This window comes from Plasmodium berghei, assembly GCF_900002375.2.
Source record: "Plasmodium berghei ANKA genome assembly, chromosome: 2".
In the NCBI taxonomy this organism is placed as follows: Eukaryota; Apicomplexa; class Aconoidasida; order Haemosporida; family Plasmodiidae; genus Plasmodium; species Plasmodium berghei.
The window spans coordinates 339,686-365,785 of NC_036160.2; the positions used below are offsets into that span (position 1 = coordinate 339,686).

A 26,100-nucleotide genomic window follows, 5' to 3' on the forward strand; every position below is an offset into this window, starting at 1 on the left:
AATTTTATTTCCTTCTTTTTGCAAATTTTGTGTATTCATTATAACGCCATCTTACTATATATATTTGATGCTTAATTAAATAATATTCAGCAGAAAAACAGTTTTTAAAGTTTAATATGTATATAGAAATGTATACTCTGCTTATTTATTTCAAAATTATCCTTAACACATTTTTTAAAAATGTTTATGCAATTTATTTTTTATGAATGCATGTATGTTTTATTATAAATACACACACACAATGTTAAGTTACTTCCCAATAGAGAGAAGCATTTACTATACAGATTATAAAGAATATACAATATAAATAACATATATGAATATCGTTATAGATAATTTTTTTTTATCTTTAAGATAGGGATAAAATGAGGGGTATTTATAATCATGTATACTAATTTTTTTTTTTTTTTATTTGTTAATACACACAGTTACAACATTGGTATTTTGTTATATATCATCTTATAAATGAAATGTTAACATATTTGTATATTCTCTAATTTTGTTATCGTTCATAATTAAATGGGTTTTAAGGTTGAAAAGGACAAATCGTATATATATCCTTATAAGGTCATTTGTTTTAATTTTAGAGGGCTGAATCTTTCAAAGCTTTTATTTCTTCGTTGAAAAATTCGTATGAAAGAAATATATTTTTATGTAAATGTATAAATGCTTTAAAATTGTTGAATGGCTGTGCAGGCAAATAATGAAAAAAAAAAAAATTGTCTTTTTTACCTGTGTTGTACATGCATTTATGCCTATATATACATAATTTACATGAACATGAAGTAATTGTATGGGTATTTTGTTAATTTTGCCTGTTTTCTTATAGCTATTCATAATTTTTTTCCAAATTGTATATAAAAAAAATATATACATATATATATTATCGTGTAGTCATTTTTAAGGGATATTTATAAACGGTATATGCTGTTAAAATTTGTTAAATATATATATTTTTCTTTGTCAGACTTGCAATTTTTTGCAATTATTTTTTTTTAAACGTAGAATGCTTATTAAAAATGAAGGGAACCTGAATGGCGTTAAGTATTTTAATTATGTGCTTAATCTTTAATATTTCTTTTATATCTTAAGCGTAAACAATAGCAGTAATAATAATTCTGATGATGTATGTAAGTAAAATTAGAGGAAAACAAAAATTTTATTACGTAAAACAATATAAGTATGACGAATGAAATAAATGTTGCAAAAGAGAAAGTGCGAAATGAAAAGACAGAATTTTTCTCCAACGTTTTGGGTAGTCCACAGGGAATAAAAAAAAAATATAATGATAATTTGAATATATTTGAAAAGTGCTTAAAAAAGGGAGAAAATTATACCAATAATATTATGAACAATATAAACGGAAGTAATAGTGATGCTTCAAAAGCTGCAAAGGATTTAATATGTCATGAACCCTTCAAATTAATTTATGAGGATAGTTGCACACATGTCGAAATACCAACCATAATGCTCCAAGGGAAAGAAAAAATATATAATAGCAGCACATATTTTGGTACTTCTATTATTAATAGGCATAAAAACAAGGAGAAAGCAATTTGTATAAACAAAATAAACAATTTAAAATTATTTTTAAAAAACAATTTAAAAGAAGCTAATTTGAAAAATAGACGTATATTTTTAAACAGCATTAAGAATATCGAAGATATATTAAATTATAATTTTCGTTTGATAAGATGTAATACACATAAAAATGATATGTCTCTGTTTTGTGAGCATGACAACTTTGTTAGACATATACCGATTGTAAAGAATAAATTACACGAATTAAAAATTGCAGAGATGAAAAGAAATATAAAACAAAGTACTTTGATGAAATCAGATAACATATCATTTATTGTCAATAATGGTTTTGCAGAAAATAGTTCTAATCAATGTATAAATGAAAAAAAAAATAGTAAAACTTATAGTATAAATAATATTTATGAAGAGGTAGAAGACGCAAAAAAAAAAAAGTACATAAAGAAATCACATAAAGAAAACTTGAATAAGCCTTCAAACAAATCAAACGAGTTGAAACAATTTTCTATTTATAGCAAATTAAACGAAATACAATGTGTAGAAGAGCCTGGTATGACATATAAATGTGTGTATCCACAAAATACAAAATTTAACGATGATATTAAATGTCGCCATAATGTAGATAGCTCGAAAGGAGTTCAGATAGAAAATTTCCCAATTGTGTTCAATTCTAAATTTGAAAGCGGTAACTTACAATATGTATTAAAGGAAAAGAATAAGGAATATTATTCTTTATTTATAAGTAGTGATATAAGAATGAATAAGAAGACAAATCAATGGTTTTATTTTAGTGCAAGTTATATACCAAATGAATATTACACAAACGAATTAAAAAAAGAAAAAGAAAAGAGACAAACATGTATGAATGAATTTTTAAATGATATAAATAAAGAAGCAAATTATGATCATGTAAAGTGCTCAGTGGATTTTTCTGATAAATTCCTTGTAAGTAATATTAAAAGGTTAAAAAAGCCAGTTTCTGTAATGTTTCGCATTGAAAATATGTCAAAGCCACATTTTTTATACAAAGAAGGATATTCTCCATTAGTTTTTTCCGAGTGTAAAAACATATTTGAAAATATACAATGGGAAAGAAATGCTTATAATATAAAATATATAAAAAACAATAAATCTAGATATTTTAATACTAAAAAAAATTGTATTGAAAAATTATCCTATACTACTTATACGTTGGAATTTAGCTATGACTTTATGTATACATGTGACACTGTATATTTTTCAAGTTGTTATCCATATACTTATTCATATTTAATGGAGTATTTAACTTCTATAAAAAATTATGTAAAGAAATCCAGGACAGATATTAATTACATCGAGGAAACATTGTGTAAAACAACTTGTGGTTTTAATTGCCCTATTCTGGCAATAACAAATTATGATAAATTATATAAAACGTCAAAAGAGTATAAGAAAAATAAAAAATCCCATCCAGAATGGGAGGGTGATATTTGCATAGACAATATATTTAGTCTTTATAGTAATGGAAAAGAAAATATAACTGATAAAGTAAATAAAAATTCTAAATTTCATGGATCCAATAATATAATGAATACTATACTCGATGAAATAGATTTATCTAAATATAACAACAAATGCTTTAATTTTACGAATTCGGATAATTTCGATAGTTGTAATGCTGTAAGCACATTTAATGATAAATTGTGGATGTATGATTTATGGGCCTTTTCAAATGAATTAGTTAATAAGCCAAATATTGATACAAATTTTGATGGAGTGAGGGATTTGAATAATTATCAAGATATTAGCACTTTTTATAACAATACTAATTGTAAATGGTCAGACAATTTTATGAGCGAATTTTCAAATTTATTAAAAAAAAAAGTAATTTTAAAAATGGGTAGAAGTAAGAAAAATGAGGAGAAAATGGTAATGCCATGTTTAAGAGGGGGATCATTATTAGTTAGTTCAAATAAATTGGAAAATAACTCAAAGGAAATCACAAAAGAAATAATTTTTTTGACATGTCGTGTGCATCCAGGAGAAACGAATGCAAGTTATGCAATGCATGGATTTTTATCATTTATTATATCAAACAATATATATGCAAACATTTTACGAACAAATTATATTTTTATAATTATTCCGATGTTAAACATTGATGGTGTGGTACTTGGACATAATCGATTTTGTTCAAACGGTTTCGATTTAAATAGGCAATGGGACAAACCTATTTATTACTTACATCCAACAGTATATACAACTAAATCATTGCTTAAAAATCTTCAGAAGAATAATAATAAAATAATATTTTATTGTGATTTTCATGGTCATTCCAGTAAGTATAATTGTTTTTTATTTGGCAATTCAGGTACAAGAACATTTTTAAAAAAAAATAATTATACTGAATATTTTGCAAATGTCATTTATCAATCTATTCCGTGGTTTTCCTTAGGAGATACCAAATTTAAAAATTTGAATGACAATGAAGGGAAAGGTGGAACAGCTAGATATATATGTGGTACGGAATTAAAAATTGATTGTAGTTATACCTTGGAGTTATCTTTGTTAGGGGTACGTGTAGGAAGAAGTTTTAATTATTTTCCAAGTATTAGGAATGGCAGTGCTGTTGATAATTTTGGTAATACCTTTATACCACCATTTGAACAAATTCAAGGGGGAATGGGTGATGTGAAAAAAAATATTATGAACTGTTCAGAAAAAAATTGTAATGATTTTGGTAAATCGACCGATATAATAAATGATAATAAAAATGAGAAGAATTCAGATATTCTTTGCGGTTTGAGTAAAGTAATAGACACCAAGTCCAATGCCAAAATGATTGTTAGGAGGGGTTCTACTCGATGTTACACTAACAAGGCAAAAGCTAACCGAAAAGAAACGGAAAAAAACGCAAGCGAATTTGAGGATTCAGAAAATTATCAAACAAAATTGTGCATGAGTAATAAGAGCAAATTGCAAGAAAATAATGGGAATAGTAGTAATAAGGACAACTTTATATTTTTTAATGAAAACCTTTTATTGGTAACGGGGGTTAGTTTTGGGATATGTCTTTTTAAATTTATGAATTTGTTTTTGCATTGCAAAAGTTATAAAAAAACGGATGAAATAGGAAGTGAGGCTTTGCCAATTTTAACGAATAATTTAAATTGTATGTGTGGACATACTTTGGAGATAACAGAAAATTTTCAAGAATTGAGTGTAAAATTAAATAATATGAATAAGTCAGGTAATAAAGAAGAAAGTGGTATTATTATTAAAAAAAAAAAATTGAATAAAAATGAATGCTTAAAAATTAACTATTGTACTTTCAACATTGAAAACAAAATAAATAATAAAAATAATTTACAATATGTTACTAACGATGGTTGTAACGATAGCAAGAAAGTTGTAAAGGGTTATGCAAAAAATAATGAAAATAAAAATAGTATAGTTGGTAGAATGATTGATGATAGGAACATTTCATGTACATATGTAAGGAATAATTATGGGGATAAACGAGTAATATGTCCTAGTCATAAAAATATTTGTTTGGATAAAAAATTAATAAAAAACTTTGAAGTTATGGAAGGAAATAATTTTAATGATAAAAAGGGTAATAAATGTGTTTTAGCTAGCTCAAATGAAAAAGATAAAAAAAAAAAAACAATAATAAAAATAAAAAATATATATAATAATAATAAAAATAAGCTAGTAACAAAAATGAAAAAAAATGGTCACAATAATGGGGAGAGAAATAATAACAACGATGAAGATACAAAAAAATATTACACTGCTAAGACAGGAAATAAAAAACGATTATTAAAAGGTGAAGATGAAAATGATAAACATATTTTGAAAATAAATGAATTAATAAATTCAGATATGTTTCCAACTATTAGTAGTTGTAACAATAGTAATATTGTAAACAAACTGCAGAAGAACAATAGGGGAAAATTAAATATTATTTCAAATGGGCATTATAAAAAATATGTCAATAATAAATATATAAATACAAAATGTGTTATAAAAAGAAAAAGGAAAATACGAGTATGCAGAAAGAAGGAAATCAGTTTTTCAGTTAATCCCAAAGGGCCCTCTTGTATAGATATTATAAAAAATATAATTAAAAGAACGGATTTGGAAAATGAGGGTTATAAAATATTAGAAAGTAAAAAGAGCATTGTTTGTGATAAAAGCCGCGATAAGCATAATAAGAAAAAGACAGAGAGTGGTAGAAAAAAGAAGAAAAAGAAAAAAAAAATATTAAAAGTATGAAATATATGAGCGTTTTATCGAATTGACATGCCAAGTAAACGCTCATTCCCCCATCATATATAACGAATTGTTTGTGTGGGTTTGTTTTGCATGTTTTGCTTGCTTTTTATTTTTTCAATTTCATTTTTCTTTAGTAATATTTCGATAAACGACGCGTTCTTTTTATGGCAAAAATCTAAAGAAATAAAAGAAACAAAATTTAGGAAATTTTAATTTGGGGGGTATTGGATATATACAATGAACTATATGCTATATTAGTGATAAAAAAAATATGGTATTAACAATAATACTTTTTGGTAATGTTATTTTTAAAGATAATGTAGTGAAAAATAAATAGGAATAGTACACAACACATTATTCTCTTATTTTTTTTTTTTTGCGACGGTATATGTGACAGTACTGAATTATTTAATTAACTTTTAGTTAATTTTTTAGCTAAATTGGTAATTAATTTATTTGAAAAAAATATTTAGTCATATGTAAATAAATAAAGAAAAAAATATGAACTGTTCATAATTTTTTCTTTTAAATATAAGTAAAATAATTAAAGCTATTTTTTAAATTATATATTAGTGGGATAACACTGAAAGACTTAAGCATATGTTATTAAAATATTTTCAACCTGTTTATTGGAATTTTTAGGGATATATTTTTTTTTTCCCCCCGAAGAATGTATAAGTAGAAAATATTTGTTTGTTTAATTATGAAAATATAAAGGTGATATATTTTAGATGCATCAAACTATTTGTAGAGATGTAAATTATTACATAGGATAAACATATTTGCATATGTATATAAGTTTCATTGTGACTTTATGCAATTAATTTGAATGAATATATATGTAAGGGAAGTATAACTATAAATTTGTTCACCCCTGTAAATGTATATATAAATATATATATATTTTTTTGACGATTTGTTAGAATGTACATACAATATAGACTATTCAGTGAACACTCCTTATGGAGAGTATTAGAAATAAACAAAAATGAGAATTACATTTTGGTCAGTGAGTTAAAAAATATAATAAGGAAACAAAGTAATATAAATTATAATAACAAAATTGATATATATTTTTCGTTATATCAAAATGAAGATAATGAAGAAGATATAAATAAGAAAAGTCGAAATATTTCAAAAGAAATAAAATATTTAGATGTGGACGATAAAATATATAATGGGAATAAAATACTTGTGCATAGAGATGTTAAAAAAAAGAATACTGTCCATGACATAACACATATAGCTAAAAAAGAAATAATATTAGATGTTGAAGAAAAACAAAAAGTAAATTTACCAAATGAATTTTTATGTAAAATTTGTAATTATATGTTAATAGAGTCATATATTATAGTGTGTAATAATAATTGTGGTTATTCTGTTTGTAAAAGTTGTATATTATTTTATATATTTAGTTGTATAATTAAAGAAGATGAAAAAAAAAAAAATTATATTGATTTATCTTTAATAAAAAATGATGATAATATAATAAAATGCCCTATTTGTAAAGGAGTACTAAAATATTGTATTATAAATAAAAAAATGGAATTAACTTTAAAAAAATTACAAGATGAACGAAATGATATTGATTCGTTTAATTTTATTATTCAAGAAAGAAATAATAAATTTGGAAAAATAATTGAAAAAATGAAAATACAGAATTTTGATTATTCAAGTATAGAAAACCGTAGCAATGATGGCACAAATATTTACACATTATTTAATAGTCATATTTTTAAAACTATTGAAGAAAAATATATATGCTCAACTAATAATAATAATAAAGCAAATGAACAAATACAAATTGAAGAAAAGTCAGTATTAAATCATTTTCTATACTTAATGGATAGTAATAAATTAAATTCAATCAAAGAATATCAAATGATTTATATAGATTTTGATAGTTGTATATTTGATACTATACAAAAAATGAATATAAGAAATATTTCTGAGCATATAAATGGAAATCAACTACTACAAAATATATTACACCCATATGAAGTAGATAATAATAGTATTCCTAACATAGTTTGTGATTCTGGAATTGTTAAGAAAATAGATAATGAAAGATTGGATAATATAAAATATGAGAAAAATGAAAATATGAATAGTAATGCATATAACATACCTAATATTGATCAAAATAATGCCCAAGAAGAAATAGGTGAAAAATTATATATTAAAAATAAAACATATATTATTCCTATATCATTTGTTGGCGGGGAAACTTCATATTCTTTAATTGGCGTTTTTTATATTAGTGATTTGGTTACTTCATTTAATAATGGAAATACTAAAGATCGAAATGAAAAACATGTTAATAATAAAATAGAAAATTTCATGATGAAATGGCATGCAAACGATAGTGTTGGAAATCATATTAATAAAGAAAATATTATGAACAAACTAAAAAATGGAGATATATATAAGGTGGAATATGTTAACAAATATGAAAAGACATGTTTTATTCCAGTAAGGAAACAACCATTATATAATATTATAAATACAAAAAGAAATAAAACAAAAAAAAAAACAAATATCGAAATTGTGCTAGAATTAAAAAAATTTATGGAAATAGTTTTAACTGTTGACAATTATATTAGATATGGTAGTAGACCAAATAATTATGAAATAAAAAAAGTGGTTACATCGGGAGGGGATGATATATCTGTGGATACTGGAATGGGTGGGGGGATAAATATCCCATTTAATAATATGGATGAAAATGAAAAAAAAAATATGAACGTTCAGAAAAATAAGGAAATACAAGATATTTCATATATTATTGGAAATAATCAAGATATTAATTCTCAGATAATTTATGAAGGGACTTTACAGTCTAATTATCCATCTGAAAATATTTATATTTTAACAAAACATACTGAATTTCAAGAAATATACGAAATTTTATATAGTACAAAAACTATGCCAGTTTCTATACAAAATAATTTTAATATAAATAACCCTTATGCTGATTATTGTGCTATACTACCTTTTTTAACAAAAGAAGAATTTTTATTTTTTAGAAAATTGCAACGTATTTATAAAGAAAAATACTTGAAAAAGTTGTACAAGCATGTTAAGGAAAACAATTTGAATATAAACATTTTTTCGAATGCGATTAATTCGATATTCTTTTCGACGATTAGGTAGTAGATAAATGGAAGGATGGCAAATAGTTATCGAAATGAAAAAAAGTGTAGCTAGCCAATTCATAAAAAAATAGCTAGCTAAAATTTAAAACCTGACATGAATATCACTATTTATATGGATATGATATCATGGGATCTTTGTACACATTTATATGGATATTATACAAAGGTTAAAATTTTTTTTTTTCCGTTAAACTAGTTATATATATAATAGTTCAAATTTGTTTAGTTCAAGAAATAGATGTATTCCCAATGTGTTTATGTTGGTATTATGAATTTTTAAAAGCATACCCTTTATATGATTGTTTTATTATTATTGTTGTATTTTTATTTTTTAAAAAATATTAAAAAGCTTATAACTTTATCACATAAAATTTGTATTCACACACTCGGCTTTCTAATTAAATGGCCAATTTAGTTATTTTTATTATACAAATATATATTTTCCGTAAACATTTCCCTTTTCATTTTCAATAGACTTATTTTGGTAATATTCAATTGATAAAAAATTGTATTATGTATAAATTTATCGAAGAATGGGAAATATGTAAATTAAAAATAACATTAATATATAGATCGATTTATATAAAATGGGTTATTCTATATTAAAATTTTTTCGACACAAAATTATGTTGTATAAAGAATGGTAAATCAGAAAATAAAACATGTTAAATTCAAATTAAAATAAAACGCATTAATTTTATATATATATTCAGATATCGCAATCTTTTGATTTATATGGAAAACTGTGTTAAAAAAAAGGAGCAATATAAAAATAACATAATGATAACAGTAGAATAATGCATAAATGGCATATGAACAAATATATGTATATATAATAAATATATGTGTTTGTGTATGAATAAGGTATTTATTTAAGGAAAATAATTATTTATAATTGCTAGTATTGGTGTAGTAGCAACATAATAGTTATATTTATTTTTGTATTTATGCTTCCTATAAGGAAAATAATATTTTCACTTTGCATTTACGTTTTAATATATGTTTATGGGGTACAGCAAGTATTTAAAAAATATTTATTAATAATAAATAATTAAAGGGAAGTTTTAAGTTTCCGCTATTTTATTATTTTAATATATTTTTTTTCCTACAATATCGAAAATAAAATATCACATTTATATTTCAGCTTTAGCTAGATAAATTATTATTGATCCATCATGTTGTGGTGTATTAAGCTCTTATTATATATAATTTAAAAAAAAAATTTTAATATTCGAATTTTGAATTAGGTTTTTGATTTTATTTTTATATAAAATTAGTTTTTAATACATTTTATATTTTATGGTTTTCCATAACCAATATAATTTGCTGTAAAGTGTGTTTTAAAAATCGATAGCGTCGATAGAAATTTATAATAAAATGCCTGATAAATATATGTATAAGTATTTTTGTATATATGAATGTATATTTAATATGTATAGGTTTTTTATTTTAAATTGCGGTTTTAAAAAGAAATATTTGAGCTTCATTTAGTGGTTATTTTTGTTTATATTTTAAATGAAATAGTATTTTTTGTATAACTACTGTGTAGATAAAATCAGAACAAGATATACAAAAGATATTAATACATAATTAATATTTATACAATAATAGATCCTGTGCGCTAAGGAAAATATATACATACCCAGAAAGTTTAATTGATGGATACATCAGGACGTTTTGATATTTATTGTCATATATTTTTTAAAGTATAAAAATGGAATATAATAAGTTGGAAAAGAGTGAAGAACATAAAATAAAAATTATGTTCTTTTTGATAGGGGTATTATTAACGTTACCTTCACATGTTATAGTTAATATATCATTTTTAATTAACCAAATATACAATGAAGAAATATTTGTCACAATTATGGGAATAATATCAGGATGTATGATTATAGCATCTGCATTTCAATTATTAATAGAAATAACATCATTTATATCAATAATTGTCAGTAATATTTTAAATATAATTAACATGGGGTTATTGCTAACACTTTTATGTGTTTGTAAAGCATCAAAATATTATATATATGGTATGTGTGGTATAATTGGTTTATTCATTGGATATTTATATTCATCATGCACAAAATATTCTTTATTAGTTGATTTAAAAGTAAATGGATTTTTAGTTACAGGAATTAGTTTTAGCGCATTATTTGTTTTTACTATTAACACAATAATATCTTATTTTATAATTGAAGATGGTAATATCGAATCATATTATAACACTATTTTTCGATCTTTTGTTACAATTTTAATAATCGAATGTTGTATACTATCGGTTATATTTTATATACAATATAATTCTAGATTTTTCCAAGATCAAAAAAAAAAAATTGAATTTCCAACATACAAATATGCAAGTAAACCACTAAATGATGTAGAAAAGGGAAAAAAATATATGAACAGAAATAATAATTATACACATGATAGAAATACAAAATTTATGAAAAATTTTAAAAGTCTATTTAATTTTTCAAATATAATTGATGGTGCAAAATTAATTAAACATTATTATATTTGCTTAATACCCATAAGTTTTTCTATTTTAGTTACTTTTATTATTTATCCACACATACGTAAGTTTATTAAAAAAACATATATGTATATTTTATTTATTTGCATGCACATACAATAAATTATGACTATGTTAATAATTTTATGTATAATAAAATAGCTATTACATTTATCCTAAATTTGCACACACATTGAAATATATCTATATATGCATCTATATGTCTGTTATTTCCAATTTTTACAGTTCCGAACAAGTTAGAAAAAGGAGTTGCCATAAATTATATGCTTATGTTAATGTATCAAGCCAGTGACTTTATATTTATTTTTTTAGTGACAATATATGCTCACGGTTTAAAATTTTTTAAACAAATATATGTTTTAATATTATGTTTAAGCAGATCATTATTAGTAGTTTTGTCTATTAAAATAAAGAATTTAAAAGAAGGCGATTTTATGTATACAACTGGATTTATATCCTTTATAGTAATTTTGTTAGGATCTACAAATGGGTCTTTAATTAATATGAGTTATGAAAGAATAAATGATTGCTTTAAAAATTCGAGTAACAAAGAAAAAAAGGTTGCATTGGCTTCCTCATTTTGTGCTTTATCGCTTTTGACAAGTTATGCAATATCCCCTTGGATTTGCCATGCGGTTATAAATTTATGATGCAGTTGTAAATTTATGAGGCACTAAAAATTGCACGAATGTTTTAAATATATTCAAAAAATAAAAAAAAATTAATAGGAGTATTTTTTTTACTAATGTTGTGGTCCAATTGTTTTATCTTTTCCCCTATAATTTGTATATCTAAATATATTTTTTTTAATTTTTTAAACACATTAGTGCTAATAGAATAACCACAATTTATTTGCCTATATTTGTACAGTTGCTCTAATATGAGTAATAAGAAAATTGCATAAAAAATATTAACATTGCATAAAATTGTATAAAAAATATGAACACTGTTAAGGTGGCATAGGAAAAAAAATAATTCAAGGTATTGTCAATATAATAAAATATTACTTTAAATTGATTGTATTTTTGTTTTTCAATAATTTTATGTAGTCACATTATTAGCTACATATAGTGTGTATATTATCTTTTTTTTAGCGATAGTGAAAAATTATTGACTTTTGGAAATATACATTCTAATTTGTTAATATAAAATGAATACTATTAAAAAGCAAGGATAAACGTTTAGTTACTTTTTATTTAAGATAATTTGTTTCCAAGCGATGATAAGTGTTAAAAAAATAAAAAATGTATATTTTCATATATAAGGGGTAAGCAGGGTAAGTTATGCGTCATTTAATTTTTTTTTTTTTTTTAATATATATGAAGTTAAGAAAAAAATATATAATATATAATTGCTACAAAAATTGAGAAAAAATACACAATTTTATTATGCATATGTTGAGGAAATATTTATGTGCTTTGTGTTTAGTGCGTAATTTTGTTTACCTTTTAAGAAAAAATAAAATAACAAAATAAAAAATAAATAAAATAAAATAAATAATAAATTGTTGGAAAAATGAAATAAGGACTTAAAGAGTAAACGATCTAATTGCTGTAGTTTATATAGCAAAATATCATATATAATAAAATAAAAGCAATATGAAAATATTTATTATTTTTATAAAAAAAAATTATAACAAGCTATAGACAAACCGAGTAGTTTACTAGTGTAACGAATTTCAGCTATTCATAGTTATTTCCACACTTGATATTTAATTTAAAAAAAAAATTAAATAAATAAATAAAAACATGATTAACAATTTATCTAGGGAAAGGAAAAAGAGTGTTAGATATTTACTAAATGAATATTATAACATAGAAAATGAAAATAAAGAAATTGTAACAGATTTGAAAATTACAAATGTGATTGGAAATGCTGTGAAGGAATATGTATCCAATACGAAAGTTCGAAAAGATACAAATGACAGAGTTATAGATGACAAAATTATAAATGACAAAGCTATAAATGAAGGGAATAGAATGAATTGTCTTAATTTTGATAATGTTGAAACTCTGAACGAAATGGATGAATTAAATAAAAAAAGTAGCGAATTTAATGCAAATATATATTTTCGTAAATTGCTAGAAAATAGTAGTCTTGACGATTTAATAAATAAATCCAAAAAAATTGAAAAGGAAATAAAACAAAATGACAATTCGATACAATCTATTGTATATGAAAACTATAATAAATTTATATATGCAGAAGATATAATAGTTTTAGTAAAAAATAACTTCAAAAAAGTAAAGGACAAAATAAATTTAATAAATCAACATATAGATTATATAGATACTAGCTTTAAAAAAACAAATAAAAATATTTCTATTGAAATTGAACAAGTAGAAAATATAATTCAAATAAAAAAATTATTAAAAAATATAAACATTATTATGCAAACCCCAAAAGAAATGTTTTCTTTAATTCTTAAAAAAAAGTATATTAAAGCATTAAAATTATTTATAGAACTTATTCCATTTTTATATCAAAATAAACATATTATTCCATTTATTTGTCTATATATGGATTGCAAACATTTGGAAAACATTGCATGTTCGTTATATTTCAAATTTCTTCACAATAGCGTCCCAAACATTACCTCTGAAAATGGGAAAGAAAATAAAATTTCTAACACAACCTTTTTTGGAGAAAATTTGAAAGATTTATTTCAAAAATTATGTTCAAGTATTATACCCAATAATAAATTAGGATATTGTTTTGAAGTTATCCTTTCTTTTGGAAAAGATATAAAATTGATGAGAAATTTATTTATTCAAAATAGAATAATTGCTTTAAAATATTTGTTATGTAATATATTTAACTTAGGAAATTATTTTCATGAAAATGATAATAATAATTCTAACAAAATGGAGGGTATAAAAAATGATGATAAGTTTGAAGAAAATAATTTTATATTTTTAGAGAATAATTATAATATTGAAAAATCCAAATTAAATTTGAAAATATTTGAGAATATTATCCAATTAGTGTATGAACATTTATTACCATATTTTTTTGAAATTATAGATAATTATGAAAATGTTTTTATAAAAAATGAAAATAATAGCAAAGAATTTACACATTCAATTTATTATACAAGTAAATTAATATCTGAATTAAATGAGCAAGTGAAAAAAAAAAAAAAAAAAATTGAAACAAACATAAAACAGTTAACAAAATCTAGAATGATATATGATGATAATATTGAAGAAAATGAAAAAAAAAAAAAAAAAAAAAATGATGAAACTACAATATTAATGGATGAAAATATTTATCATGAATTAAAAGAAATGTGGAATGTTAATTGTGATAAAGAACTTATTATAATTTTAGCAAAAGGTTTTTTTCGAACTTTATTGAATTTAAAAATAGATTTATTATATTTATATAATCCATCTGTAGAAATTATTGTATTTTATTTAAAAAAATTAATAAATAATGTAAATGAAAAAGAAAAAGAAATGAAAATTCAAGAAAAAAAATTGTCTGGTATTTTATCACCTATTTTAAATACATACATAAAAAAAATGTTATATACAATTACGAAACATAATTTTTATAAATTATGTTATAAAAATAATTTAAATTTTATAAATTTTTATAATATGTGTAATAATAATGATATTTATTTTATAGTTGAAAATAAAAATGAATTACATCATAAAATTTTGTTAAATCTTTGTTTGGAAATTATAGATTTGAAAATATTTTTTGAAGAAATAAAACAAGTATCTTTTGATTTTTTTATAAAGAATATTATAAATTTTGTGACAATTTATTTTATTTTCTTAAACAATTTTTTAAACTTTTTCATTAAACAGTTTGTATGTGTATATAATCGAATAAAGGATAATGAAAATGGAAATATAGATGATAATTTTGAAGGTTTTAGTGAATTAGAATTTATATATGAACATGATTTGTTTAAATATAATAATATATATAGTATTAATTGTGAATTGGATGAAATACAAAATGTAGAAAAAGAAATGAATATACATAAACAATTGTCTAATTATTTTTATAATTCTGTTAATATAAATAATAGAGAAATTCAAAATATTTTAAAAAAATTAAAAAAAAAATTAAATATAGATTATAAAGAATTTATTGCTAAAATAGTAGATGAAAATGTATCTAAATTAAAAAAAAAAAAAAAAATTAAAGAAATATATTTTTTATTAGCCTTAATATCTATATTTAATAATTTTAAAAAGGAAGGAATTTCAAAAATATTTACAATATTATTAAACATATATAGTGAATCTAACAATTTGGTGAAAGGAAATAAAAAATTATATTTTTGTGATAATTTAGAATCGATTTTTTATAAAGATGTATATCCATTTAATTTAAAAAATGACAAAAATATGAAAGATGAAAGTAAAAATTCTATATGTGATAAAATTGATGAAGTTTTAAAAAAAAAAAATTGTAAAAATATTAATTCAAATAGTAATTTAGATAAGAATAACGAAATCACAGTTTTAGACAATTCTTTTTGTAATGATTTTCAGAAAAAGGAAATCCAACAAACAATTGTAGATACAAAATATGTTTGGAATGATGAAAATTATTTAGAGAAAATAAAGAACAAAAATTTGGATAAAAATCAAGGACAAAGCCTTGATGGTGTTTCAGTTTTGTACACTAAAGATAGCGAAAATATGGAAAAGAATTGTGAAAAAAATAAACATTTTAATGATTCAAATAAAAGTTTTGAAAATAAAGATAACGAAAGTGATTGGAGGGAAGGTACAACTGATATTAGTGAAAATGAGATAATAAAAAAAGAAAAATGGACAAAAAGTATAAAAAAATTTGCTAAAAATATTTTTCAAAATAAATGTAATGAACTTGTAAATATATATATATTTTATTATGTAAATAAAATGTCTAATAATATTGAATTGTGTTTGGAAAAATGGGGAAAAAATATAGAAGAAAGGAATAATATGATTAGTTCAAGTTTTTTGTATGTTTTAAAAAATGTAAATAATATATATTTTACTTTAAATTTAATTTTGGGAGGTAATAAAACAAAAGATATAAATAAACAAGCATATTTTGAGGAAATATGTAAAAAAATAAAAAAAGAAATAAAGCAAATAAATAAAATAATGTTTAAAGAGGATAATTCAAATAATGTAATTGATAATAATAGTAACCATTTTAAAAGTATAAATATATTATCACCAAATATAGAACAGTTAAATGAAGTAAATATAAAAGAAAATAGAAATTTAGAAATGTACATATATAAGTTATATATAGCAAAAATGAAAAATTATAAAAAAAATATAAAACTTGAAACTAAACAAGTTATATTTATTATTATAAAAATATTATTTAAGAACTATATCGAATTTATTAGAAATATGCATATAAATGAATATATATTTAAAAATTTAAAGATTGATTTTGTATTCTATTTTTATTTTTTAAAACATTATATATCTAAAGATGATGAAAATCTGTTATTTGTTATCCTTAATGATGTTTTAATAAGTGCAATTGAAAGGCTAAACAAACAAGTTAGCTCTAACCTTCCAAACGTTTATCCAACTTATTTATTGGATACTTGTTATTATAAAATAGACAAAAATATTGATTTAATCCAAAATAAAATTATGATGAAATAACAATATATATATTTTATTTTATTTTTTGTTCATAAAATCAAGATTATATGTATTGTGTGTATTTTTCCATTCCTGTTTTGTTTTTTTAATTTTTTTGTTTTTCCAACTATATACTTGCAAACAGTTTTTAATTTCCTAATTTTTTTATTTTAAAAATAAATGATATATATTTGATGTAAATTAATTATATATTATAGAAGCTTAAGCAACCCCTCACGATAAAACACATTCCAACATTTGTATGTATACACATACTTTTAATAAACTTAAAATGGAATGTTTTAAATTTTATATTTTGTAAAATTGTGATCAGATATGTATATATGTGTTATTTATTCTTCACACATTTTAAGCATATTCAATTTTTTTTTTTTTTTTTTTTTAAATTAATAAAATTATTAGTAAAAAATAATAGACTTGTTCACAGCAAAGAATAAATAATCGATATAATAATGATAAGTAATAAAGGTTGTCAATTTTTTTTAAAGGATATAAATTAAATAAAATTAAATGTCTTAATTATATAAAATAATATTAAGGAAAAAAAATTAAAATAAATAGAAAGATTGAAAGTTAGTATATTTGTATCAATGAATATAAATAAAAACAGGATAAAAAAAATTAATACAATTCTTTGGACTTATATAATATAATTAAAAAATGGAGGAAAATATGGAAAAAAATAAGAAAGGAGAAAAACCAAACATGAAACAAATTAAGTTTATTTTAAAAAAATCAGAAGAACTTGAAAAAAAACATTCATTAGGTATTTTAAAACAACATGTATGTGTATAAATATGTATTACTTTACTGATTTATATGTATATATATTTTTGGGAACATATTTTGGATTTACACACAGTTTCTTTCCTATGCGTTCTATACGTTTCTGAGAAATTAAACGATTATGTAAAAAATAACTACAGTGACATAGGTATTATAAAAAAAAAGTAAAAATATCGATTATATGTGTATGGTATATCATTTTAGGAATAAAGAAAATATTTCCTAATACTTTAATATGTCTTTTTTTTTATTTTATGATTTGAATGTGTATATATATATATATATATATATTTGATCTACATTTTTAAAGAGGCAAAAGATCTTTTATTAAACTGTGTGAAGAAAGCTGAAGAAATTAGACCATCTTTTGATTTGATCGATTATAGCAAATTAGCTGATTTGTGTAAACGTAACAATTTAAAAAAAATATATATATACATATGTTTTGCACACATTTATGAGATGGAATTGTATGTTATTATAAAATCTGTTTTCCACATTTCGAATAGAATTATTTTTAGCAGCTGATAAAAATGATCGAACTGATGAAATAACAAACAAAACAATACATATGTTTTTCACTGCGCAAATATTTTATGAAATATTAAATCACTTTCAAGCATTAAATAATGATGAAAAAAAAAAATATTTATATGCTAAATATAAAACAATTTATATAAAGAAATGTTTTGATAATAATATAAAACCTGAGCCTGGGTCGCCAAAAGCAGAACTAGAACAAGACACATCAGAAAGTAAGAAAGATAAACACATTCTTAAAATATGACGTTCATATATGTATATATTTATGCAATATGTAGGTGTGTAATTGCAGTTTTTTTTATTTTATACGATATAGAATAATATGTCTATGTGCTTATAAATTTATCAGAATTATATGAGGAAATGCCAATAAACCAAGAAAACAAAAAAGAAGACATAGAAAAAGAGAAAAGTGATGAAGAAAACAAATGGGTAAAAGATGATATTCTTTGGGGTGCAGAAGAAAATTATTTATTTTCAAAAAATGAAGATTCAAATTTGTTATCTAATAATACAGATAATAATAAAATAGGTTAATAATGCATAGTTGAGATGATATATTTGTTCTTCTATTTTTATAGCCCTTAATAATTTTGTCAAAACAATTTTAAAATGAAAATTTGCCTGACAAAGTCAGAAATATATGAGAATTTCAATCTGGAGTATGTGTGCAAAATCACTATGCATATATATTCATACATATATGTTATTACACTATTTTTTGGAAATATTTACAGGTGAAAACAATAAAAATGGGAAATATGTAGATATTTCTCAAAGCCTGAAGCACTCTCAATATGCTACAAATGGTAAGATATCACATGAAATTGTTTATACAATTTTATTGATTATTGCATGTACATGTTCATAATATATTATATAACATTTGGCTAAAATTTGAGAAAATAGTAAAGCTACAATATTTTTATCTCCCCTCGCTTTTATTCTTACATTTTTTAATTCATATACTTATTTGTTTATTTTCCCCTTTCGGATCCCTAGCTTTAATGTTCGAAGATGTAGTTACAGCAAAGAAGGAATTAAAGATTGCCTTGTCATATTTGGAATAGTTATATATCAAATTTATTATTTTTAACTTTAATCCGAAATAATTAAAAATAGCCAAAATAATTTAAAGTTTATAAATAAAAGGGACATAAATGGAGTGATGGGTACATAAATTATGTGACAAACACTCCAATATACTACTATTGAAAAGTTTAAGCTTATATATATATAGTATATGGATGAATATTACAATTTGTAATAAACTGGATGTTTCAAAAAATATTATTAGCATTTTCCATAGTATTTTATGAGAAATATTTAATATGATTTATTTAATACTCTATTAAAACGCACACATATACGTATGTACGTTTTGACCGCTGTAAAAAATAGCAATGTAGATATACAAATATTTCCTTAAGTTTTTTATTTTTGTAATATTTTTTTGCATACAAATGATACATAAATACATTACATATATATGAATGCGGTATGTGCATATGAAAAAAAAACTTATGACCTTAGCAACAATTGATTTGAATGGTTTAATTTTCATTACTTAAAAAAAAAAAAGAGGTAGCTATTATTAAAATGTGATTTTATTCTGACATGTTCATAAATATTGTAAAATATGAAAGGCGTTATTTTTTACATGCTTAAAGTATATAGAGAATTTTTATGAGGATTGTGTAACAATTTTTGAAGGGATAAATGCATACATATATATATTTTTTTTTCTTGTATCCTCTTATATTGCAATAGTAAATCCTCTGGGGGAATAGAAAATATTTATGGATATTGTCAAGTTGTGTTAATTTTGTTCGCAAAAATAAAAAGAGAAGAAATAATTTAATAAAAAATATATTTTATATTGGTTATAATTACATAGGAGTTATTAAAATATAATATCTGGAATTGGGATTTAAAAAATATAGAATGAGTAATAATGTGATATACCGACTTAGCAATTTTTTTATGGTGTTGAAATATATTTGCCCATTATAAAAATAATTGATATAATTTCAATCTTATACTTTCTACATATTTTTTTTTTTTTTAAATTCATCTTTGATCTCTATTTATTTTAATATTTTTTTTAGAATAAAAAGTGATAATTATATATGTATGGGTAATATGAACAAACGGTTTATCACACAATTGAATAAAATAAATGATATAAAAAAAAATATATTTATAGTAAGGAAAGAAAACAAAAAAGTAATAAATAGTTTTTTTTCAGTTAAGGAAAAACAACGTTTTTTACCTTTGGCAAAATTAAATAAAAATAAAAATTTTGGAAAATTTAGCTATTTGTCATTTCTAAGTGAATTTAAGAAATTAAAAAACTTTTATGTATATACAAAAATAAAGAAAACGAGATACATAAGAAAAGATTGTTTAAATAACAGAGATAATAATAACAGTAATAAAAATTTTGAACAAACTTATAATGAAATGGAATCAGAACAAATGAATAATAACGGGAATATAATTCCCGATGAAATAAGTGACAAAAAAAAGGAAAAGAAAGCTAAAAAACTAGAAGAAAAAAAATTGAAATTAGCAAAAAAATTGGAAAGGGAAAATTTAAAAAATGAAGCAGCGAAAGTTTTAGAACATGTATGTGAAGATATAAATAAAGAAAGTTATGGGTATGTTAAACTTAGTATAATAATGGAAAACGGTAAAAATATCCATCTTTACAATCCAGAGGAAATATACAATTTATTATATGTAAAGAACGATATAAATTTGGAAAAAAATGTTGACAGAAATGAAAAAAGAGAAGATATAGAAAGCGAAATGAACAATAAAAATAACAAACTGGAAGAAGGATCATGCCTATGGGTAAGAGGTAGAATTCATGATATAAGAAGTAAAGGTTCTTTGGCATTTATTATTTTAAGAAATAAAATATATTCATTGCAATGTATACTTGACATAAAAAATGTAAATAATGATAAAAATATGATAAAATGGGTTAATAACTTATCTCTCGAATCTATTGTAGATATATATGGAAAGTTAGTTAAGCCTGAAATATCTATTGATAGCACAATTATAAAATATGAAATTCATATTCTTAAAATATTTTGTATAAGCAAAAATAGTAAAGAATTACCATTTTTATTAAAAGATGCAAATATGAAAGAAATTGATGATGAAGCTACTATTCGAGTAAATCAGGATAACAGACTTAATAATAGATGCATAGATTTACGTACATATGCAAATTATAGTATATTTTATTTACAATCAGAAATATGTAAAATATTTCGAAATTATTTAATTGATAATAATTTTACAGAAATCCATACACCCAAATTGTTAGGAGAAAGTAGCGAAGGGGGGGCTAATGCTTTTCAAATAAATTATTTTAATCAAAACGGATTCTTAGCTCAATCTCCACAATTATATAAACAGATGTGTATAAACTCTGGATTTGATCGTGTTTTTGAAATAGCTCCTGTTTTTAGAGCCGAAAATAGTAACACTTATAGGCATTTGTGTGAATATGTATCTTTAGATGTTGAAATGACATATAAATATGATTATATGGAGAATGTATATTTTTATGATTCTATGTTTAAAAATATATTTAATAAATTAATAAATAATGAACAAAACAAATTATTTATAAAGAATATAAAAAATCAATATCCTTCTGAAGATTTCAAATGGCTAGCTGTTACACCCATATTTACGTATGAACAAGCAATAAAATTATTGATAGAACATAAAAAACTTAATTTACAGTCAGAAGAAATATTAACATATGATATGACAACAGATATGGAAAAAGAATTAGGAAAAATTATAAAACAAACACATGATACTGATTATTATATTATTATTAATTTTCCATCGGCCCTTAGACCATTTTATACAATGTATAATGAAGAGGATCCTAAAATTTCAAATTCGTATGATTTTTTTATGAGAGGGGAAGAAATATTATCAGGGTCACAGCGAATTAGTGACGTAAAACTTTTATTAGATAATATTAAAAAATTTAATTTAGATCCTAAAAAGCTAGATTTTTATATTGATTCGTTTGCTTATTCATCATATCCTCATTCGGGTTGTGGTATAGGTTTAGAGAGAGTGCTCATGCTTTTCCTTGGTCTTAACAATATACGAAAAACTTCTCTTTTCCCTCGAGACCCAAAACGTTTAACTCCCTGAACTGTTCAGGTATATTATGAAAATTTTATATGTACATTCTATGTTTTGCCTTTTGGCTAGCTATTAATTTCTAAAATATTCCCATTTTCACTTTGATGCTACTCAAATAATATATGGGTCGAAATGCTAATTCGGTGTAAATTGGAAACATAATCGACCTTTTTAAATTTTTTTCATTATACCTTCATTTATTTTGTTATTTCATATTCATAATTTTATGATTTTTTATTTACTAACTTTTAATTGGAAAAAAAACAAACTAAAAATAAAATAAAAAAAATATTCTGAAAGATTTTCGAATTTCGCTAGTTCAAGGCGAACCTTATCCCAGGTGTAGGCACGCGGAATATAAGAAAATAAAATCGATAAATGAATATAAAATGAATAAATATGCATGTATAACAAATCTGAAGCAGATAAGGAACGCTTTAGTTCCAAAGTACAAAGCTCATTTTGCGTTATTTATGCAATATTTATATTTATATATTTTTTTATATAGTTTTGATAACACGATCATCCTTTTACTCAATATTATTAAACAATCACTGAATATACAAAGAAAAAAAGTGTTCAGAATTACTTGGTGTTTTTGTTCACCTGTACATTATCCTATTCGTTTCTTTTGCACACAAAACATATGCTCATTATAATAAATAAATATATACACTTATACAGTATATATTTTTTTCCACTTTTTTTCACACTTTTTAAAATGTTTCTACATTTAGTGAATTGTGAGCAATGATAAAAAGCAAAAAATGAATAATTAGTTAGCCAATTAATTAGTGTAATTATAAAAAATAAAATGCATAAATAATTTGAACACAACTATATATGGGTGTGTGTCGAAATATGGTTTTATTATGTTATTGTGATGATTGGAAAATAGGGGAAAAATATGTTATTTTTAATTTTAATAAAATAAAAAAAGTAAAAATATAAAGTTAAAAAAAAACGAGGAATACAAACGATAAAATATGAATAGTGAAAATGAGGGTGAACTGGCGAAAGAGGAAATAGGGAGTAACATAAAAGAGTGTATAGCTGGTAAATTAAAAAATAAAAATATTCATGTTAAAAAAATAAAACAATTTTTCATATTAAAAAACAAATATTATAAACTTATAAAAAAAAAATATAGGTTAAAGATATGGAGTGGTTATAAAGTGAAAAGTAGAAAAAGTGAATGGAAAGGAGTTAGAACAGAAGGATGGATAAAAAAACAGAATAAACAAAAAAAATTTAAATATTATACAAGTATAGGGTTGTTTTTAAAAAAGTTAATTGATGATATATTCGAATTAATTAAAGAAAATTATGTACATATAAATAGTTATTTAAAAGATGCCCTTCCCAATATTAATATAAAATATATTCTATATATTTTTTTTATATATTTTTTGGTAAATATAATGCTATTTATTTGTTCGTTATTTGTCTATTTCTTTTTGTATTTTCATATAATTCCACAAAATAAATATGTACATAAAATAGACTTTTCTTTGGCACATGATCCTATTGATACTTATTTAAGTATAGAAGATTTTTGCAACCAAAAAAATAAAACTAATGAAAGCATTTTTCACCTGAACAGCCAGGAAAAAAAATGCTTAAAAGATTTGAATTTTTTTTTTAAATATGAAAATGTAGGTGAAATAAATAGTAATAAAGACACGTGTTGTTTTTCTAAAAATTCAAATAATAGGATGGATAATGATTTTTCTTTCTTTTTTAACAAAAATTTTAATGAGGAAATAAAAAAAAGAAAAGATATTTTCGAAAAAAATAATGAAGATATGTTGTCTTATTTTTATGAAAAGGATGCAGAATATAAATATTTAGAAAGTAACATATTAAAAGGAGAAGTTAATTTTGACAATATTATAAAAACAGATAATGAAATACAGAATAATGGGAAATTTTACAATTATTTTGTTTCATTTTTTACAAAAAAAAATAATGCTAATAAACTTAAAATAAAAAAGGGATATAAAATTGATATATTATTAAATTTTTCTTATACAAATAATAATCATAATGATAAATTAAATTTTCTACAAATAGACACACAAGTATATAGCTATGACGATAGTTTAATATTAAAAAGTAAAAAATTGCATATGAAAAATAAAAATTATGATTTTATAAATAAATTGCATTTAATTTTGAATGCGCCCTTTTATTTTTTTAATTTATTTATTCATAATAAAACAAAATTGTGTTTAATAAATGAACATAAATATACTGACTCATTTAAAAAAATAAGAATATATATTTTCCCAGCAATACAAATGATTGATGCCAATATTGTTGTATTAGTTTATTCTAATTTTTTTTATTATTACATTTATAAGCACCCTATTCTTTTTTTATATATCATTTTTTTATTATCCTTTGTATTAATTTTTTTTAATACCATTTTGTTTTTATTTGGAGGTATATATTATTACATGTACAACTGACAAATATGTAAATAAGACCAAAAGCGTGCTTCAGAATCTTAATAATGTGAAAGTTCGCAGTGCCTATTTGTTTTGTTATTTTCCATTTATCACATTTTTTTTAATAAAGTAATAGTCATATACCCCAATATAGCGTGGATATCCATATATGTGTAACTTATGTGGAAATATTATTATTTAACCATTTTATAAAATTTCAACGTAGACATATATTTATATGCATTTCTATGTTTTGAAACTAATTTTTTGTTTTATTTATTTTATAAAAAATATAAACTTTATATAAACTTTTCCTTATTCTCTAATAATATTTCAATATGTATTTAATACCCAAATTATAATTTTTTTTATTGTCCTAATTATATTTGATTAATGTGGCAATTAGTTTCGTGTGCAATAAAAGGAAAATGCGCAAATAGGTTATTATGACAAAGCTATAACTAATTATAAAAACGTTTCTCAAAAATTGTAAAAAAAATGAGAAATATATATACACTGGCATTCTAATTCATTATGAAAGAAAACAAATAATTAAGGCCAAAATAGTGGAAACATATTGAAAATAGTAAAAATAGCGAAAAAAATATTGGCAAAATATGGGTTTATCAAATAATAAAATTTTCCTTTTCATTATATATTTAAAAAGTTTTTAAGTACTAAAAGTGAAAATATATTTATTTTTTGCTTATTTGTTTTGCTTATTTATTTTTTGCTATTTATTTTGCTTATTTATTTTTTGCTATTTATTTTGCTTATTTATTTTTTGCTATTTATTTTGCTTATTTATTTTTTGCTATTTATTTTGCTTATTTATTTTTTGTTTACTTATTTTTTGGTGGGTTCTCTTTACACATAAAGATTCCAATAAGCATACATCCATGTAATAAAATATGGAGTATCATTTTTAATGTACATATAATATGCAGCTTTATAATAATTGCATCCATTGAAATATTTATTTTTAATTTATATCTTTTTATAATAAAATG

The 26,100-nt window shown here is 21.9% G+C and overlaps 7 protein-coding genes across 7 annotated transcripts; all 7 read left to right on the forward strand.

Annotated features, from left to right (window-relative positions):
• Positions 1–1,182: 1,182 nt before the first annotated feature.
• Positions 1,183–5,796, forward strand: PBANKA_0209700 (zinc-carboxypeptidase, putative; the record flags this gene model as incomplete). Its single annotated transcript, XM_034565119.1, has 1 exon — positions 1,183–5,796. One exon carries the CDS (start codon positions 1,183–1,185, stop codon positions 5,794–5,796), a length of 4,614 nt encoding a protein of 1,537 aa, XP_034419823.1.
• A 924-nt stretch (positions 5,797–6,720) lies between these two features.
• Positions 6,721–8,949, forward strand: PBANKA_0209800 (conserved protein, unknown function; the record flags this gene model as incomplete). Its single annotated transcript, XM_034565130.1, has 1 exon — positions 6,721–8,949. The coding sequence occupies one exon, from the start codon at positions 6,721–6,723 to the stop codon at positions 8,947–8,949; it is 2,229 nt and encodes a 742-aa protein (XP_034419824.1).
• Positions 8,950–10,665: 1,716 nt separating this feature from the next.
• PBANKA_0209900 (nucleoside transporter 4, putative) lies at positions 10,666–12,137 on the forward strand (the record flags this gene model as incomplete). Its single annotated transcript, XM_034565141.1, has 2 exons — positions 10,666–11,530; positions 11,713–12,137. 2 exons carry the CDS (start codon positions 10,666–10,668, stop codon positions 12,135–12,137), a joined length of 1,290 nt encoding a protein of 429 aa, XP_034419825.1.
• A 1,098-nt stretch (positions 12,138–13,235) lies between these two features.
• Positions 13,236–17,126, forward strand: PBANKA_0210000 (vacuolar protein sorting-associated protein 51, putative; the record flags this gene model as incomplete). The annotated part of the gene is made up of 1 exon (XM_034565152.1): positions 13,236–17,126. One exon carries the CDS (start codon positions 13,236–13,238, stop codon positions 17,124–17,126), a length of 3,891 nt encoding a protein of 1,296 aa, XP_034419826.1.
• A 660-nt stretch (positions 17,127–17,786) lies between these two features.
• On the forward strand, positions 17,787–19,525 carry PBANKA_0210100 (vacuolar protein sorting-associated protein VTA1, putative; the record flags this gene model as incomplete). The annotated part of the gene is made up of 7 exons (XM_034565163.1): positions 17,787–17,892; positions 17,989–18,060; positions 18,223–18,321; positions 18,422–18,667; positions 18,805–18,987; positions 19,193–19,264; positions 19,458–19,525. 7 exons carry the CDS (start codon positions 17,787–17,789, stop codon positions 19,523–19,525), a joined length of 846 nt encoding a protein of 281 aa, XP_034419827.1.
• A 1,063-nt stretch (positions 19,526–20,588) lies between these two features.
• Positions 20,589–22,649, forward strand: PBANKA_0210200 (aspartate--tRNA ligase, putative; the record flags this gene model as incomplete). Its single annotated transcript, XM_034565175.1, has 1 exon — positions 20,589–22,649. One exon carries the CDS (start codon positions 20,589–20,591, stop codon positions 22,647–22,649), a length of 2,061 nt encoding a protein of 686 aa, XP_034419828.1.
• A 977-nt stretch (positions 22,650–23,626) lies between these two features.
• PBANKA_0210300 (seipin domain-containing protein, putative) lies at positions 23,627–25,111 on the forward strand (the record flags this gene model as incomplete). Its single annotated transcript, XM_034565186.1, has 1 exon — positions 23,627–25,111. The coding sequence occupies one exon, from the start codon at positions 23,627–23,629 to the stop codon at positions 25,109–25,111; it is 1,485 nt and encodes a 494-aa protein (XP_034419829.1).
• Between the last annotated feature and the right edge of the window lie 989 nt (positions 25,112–26,100).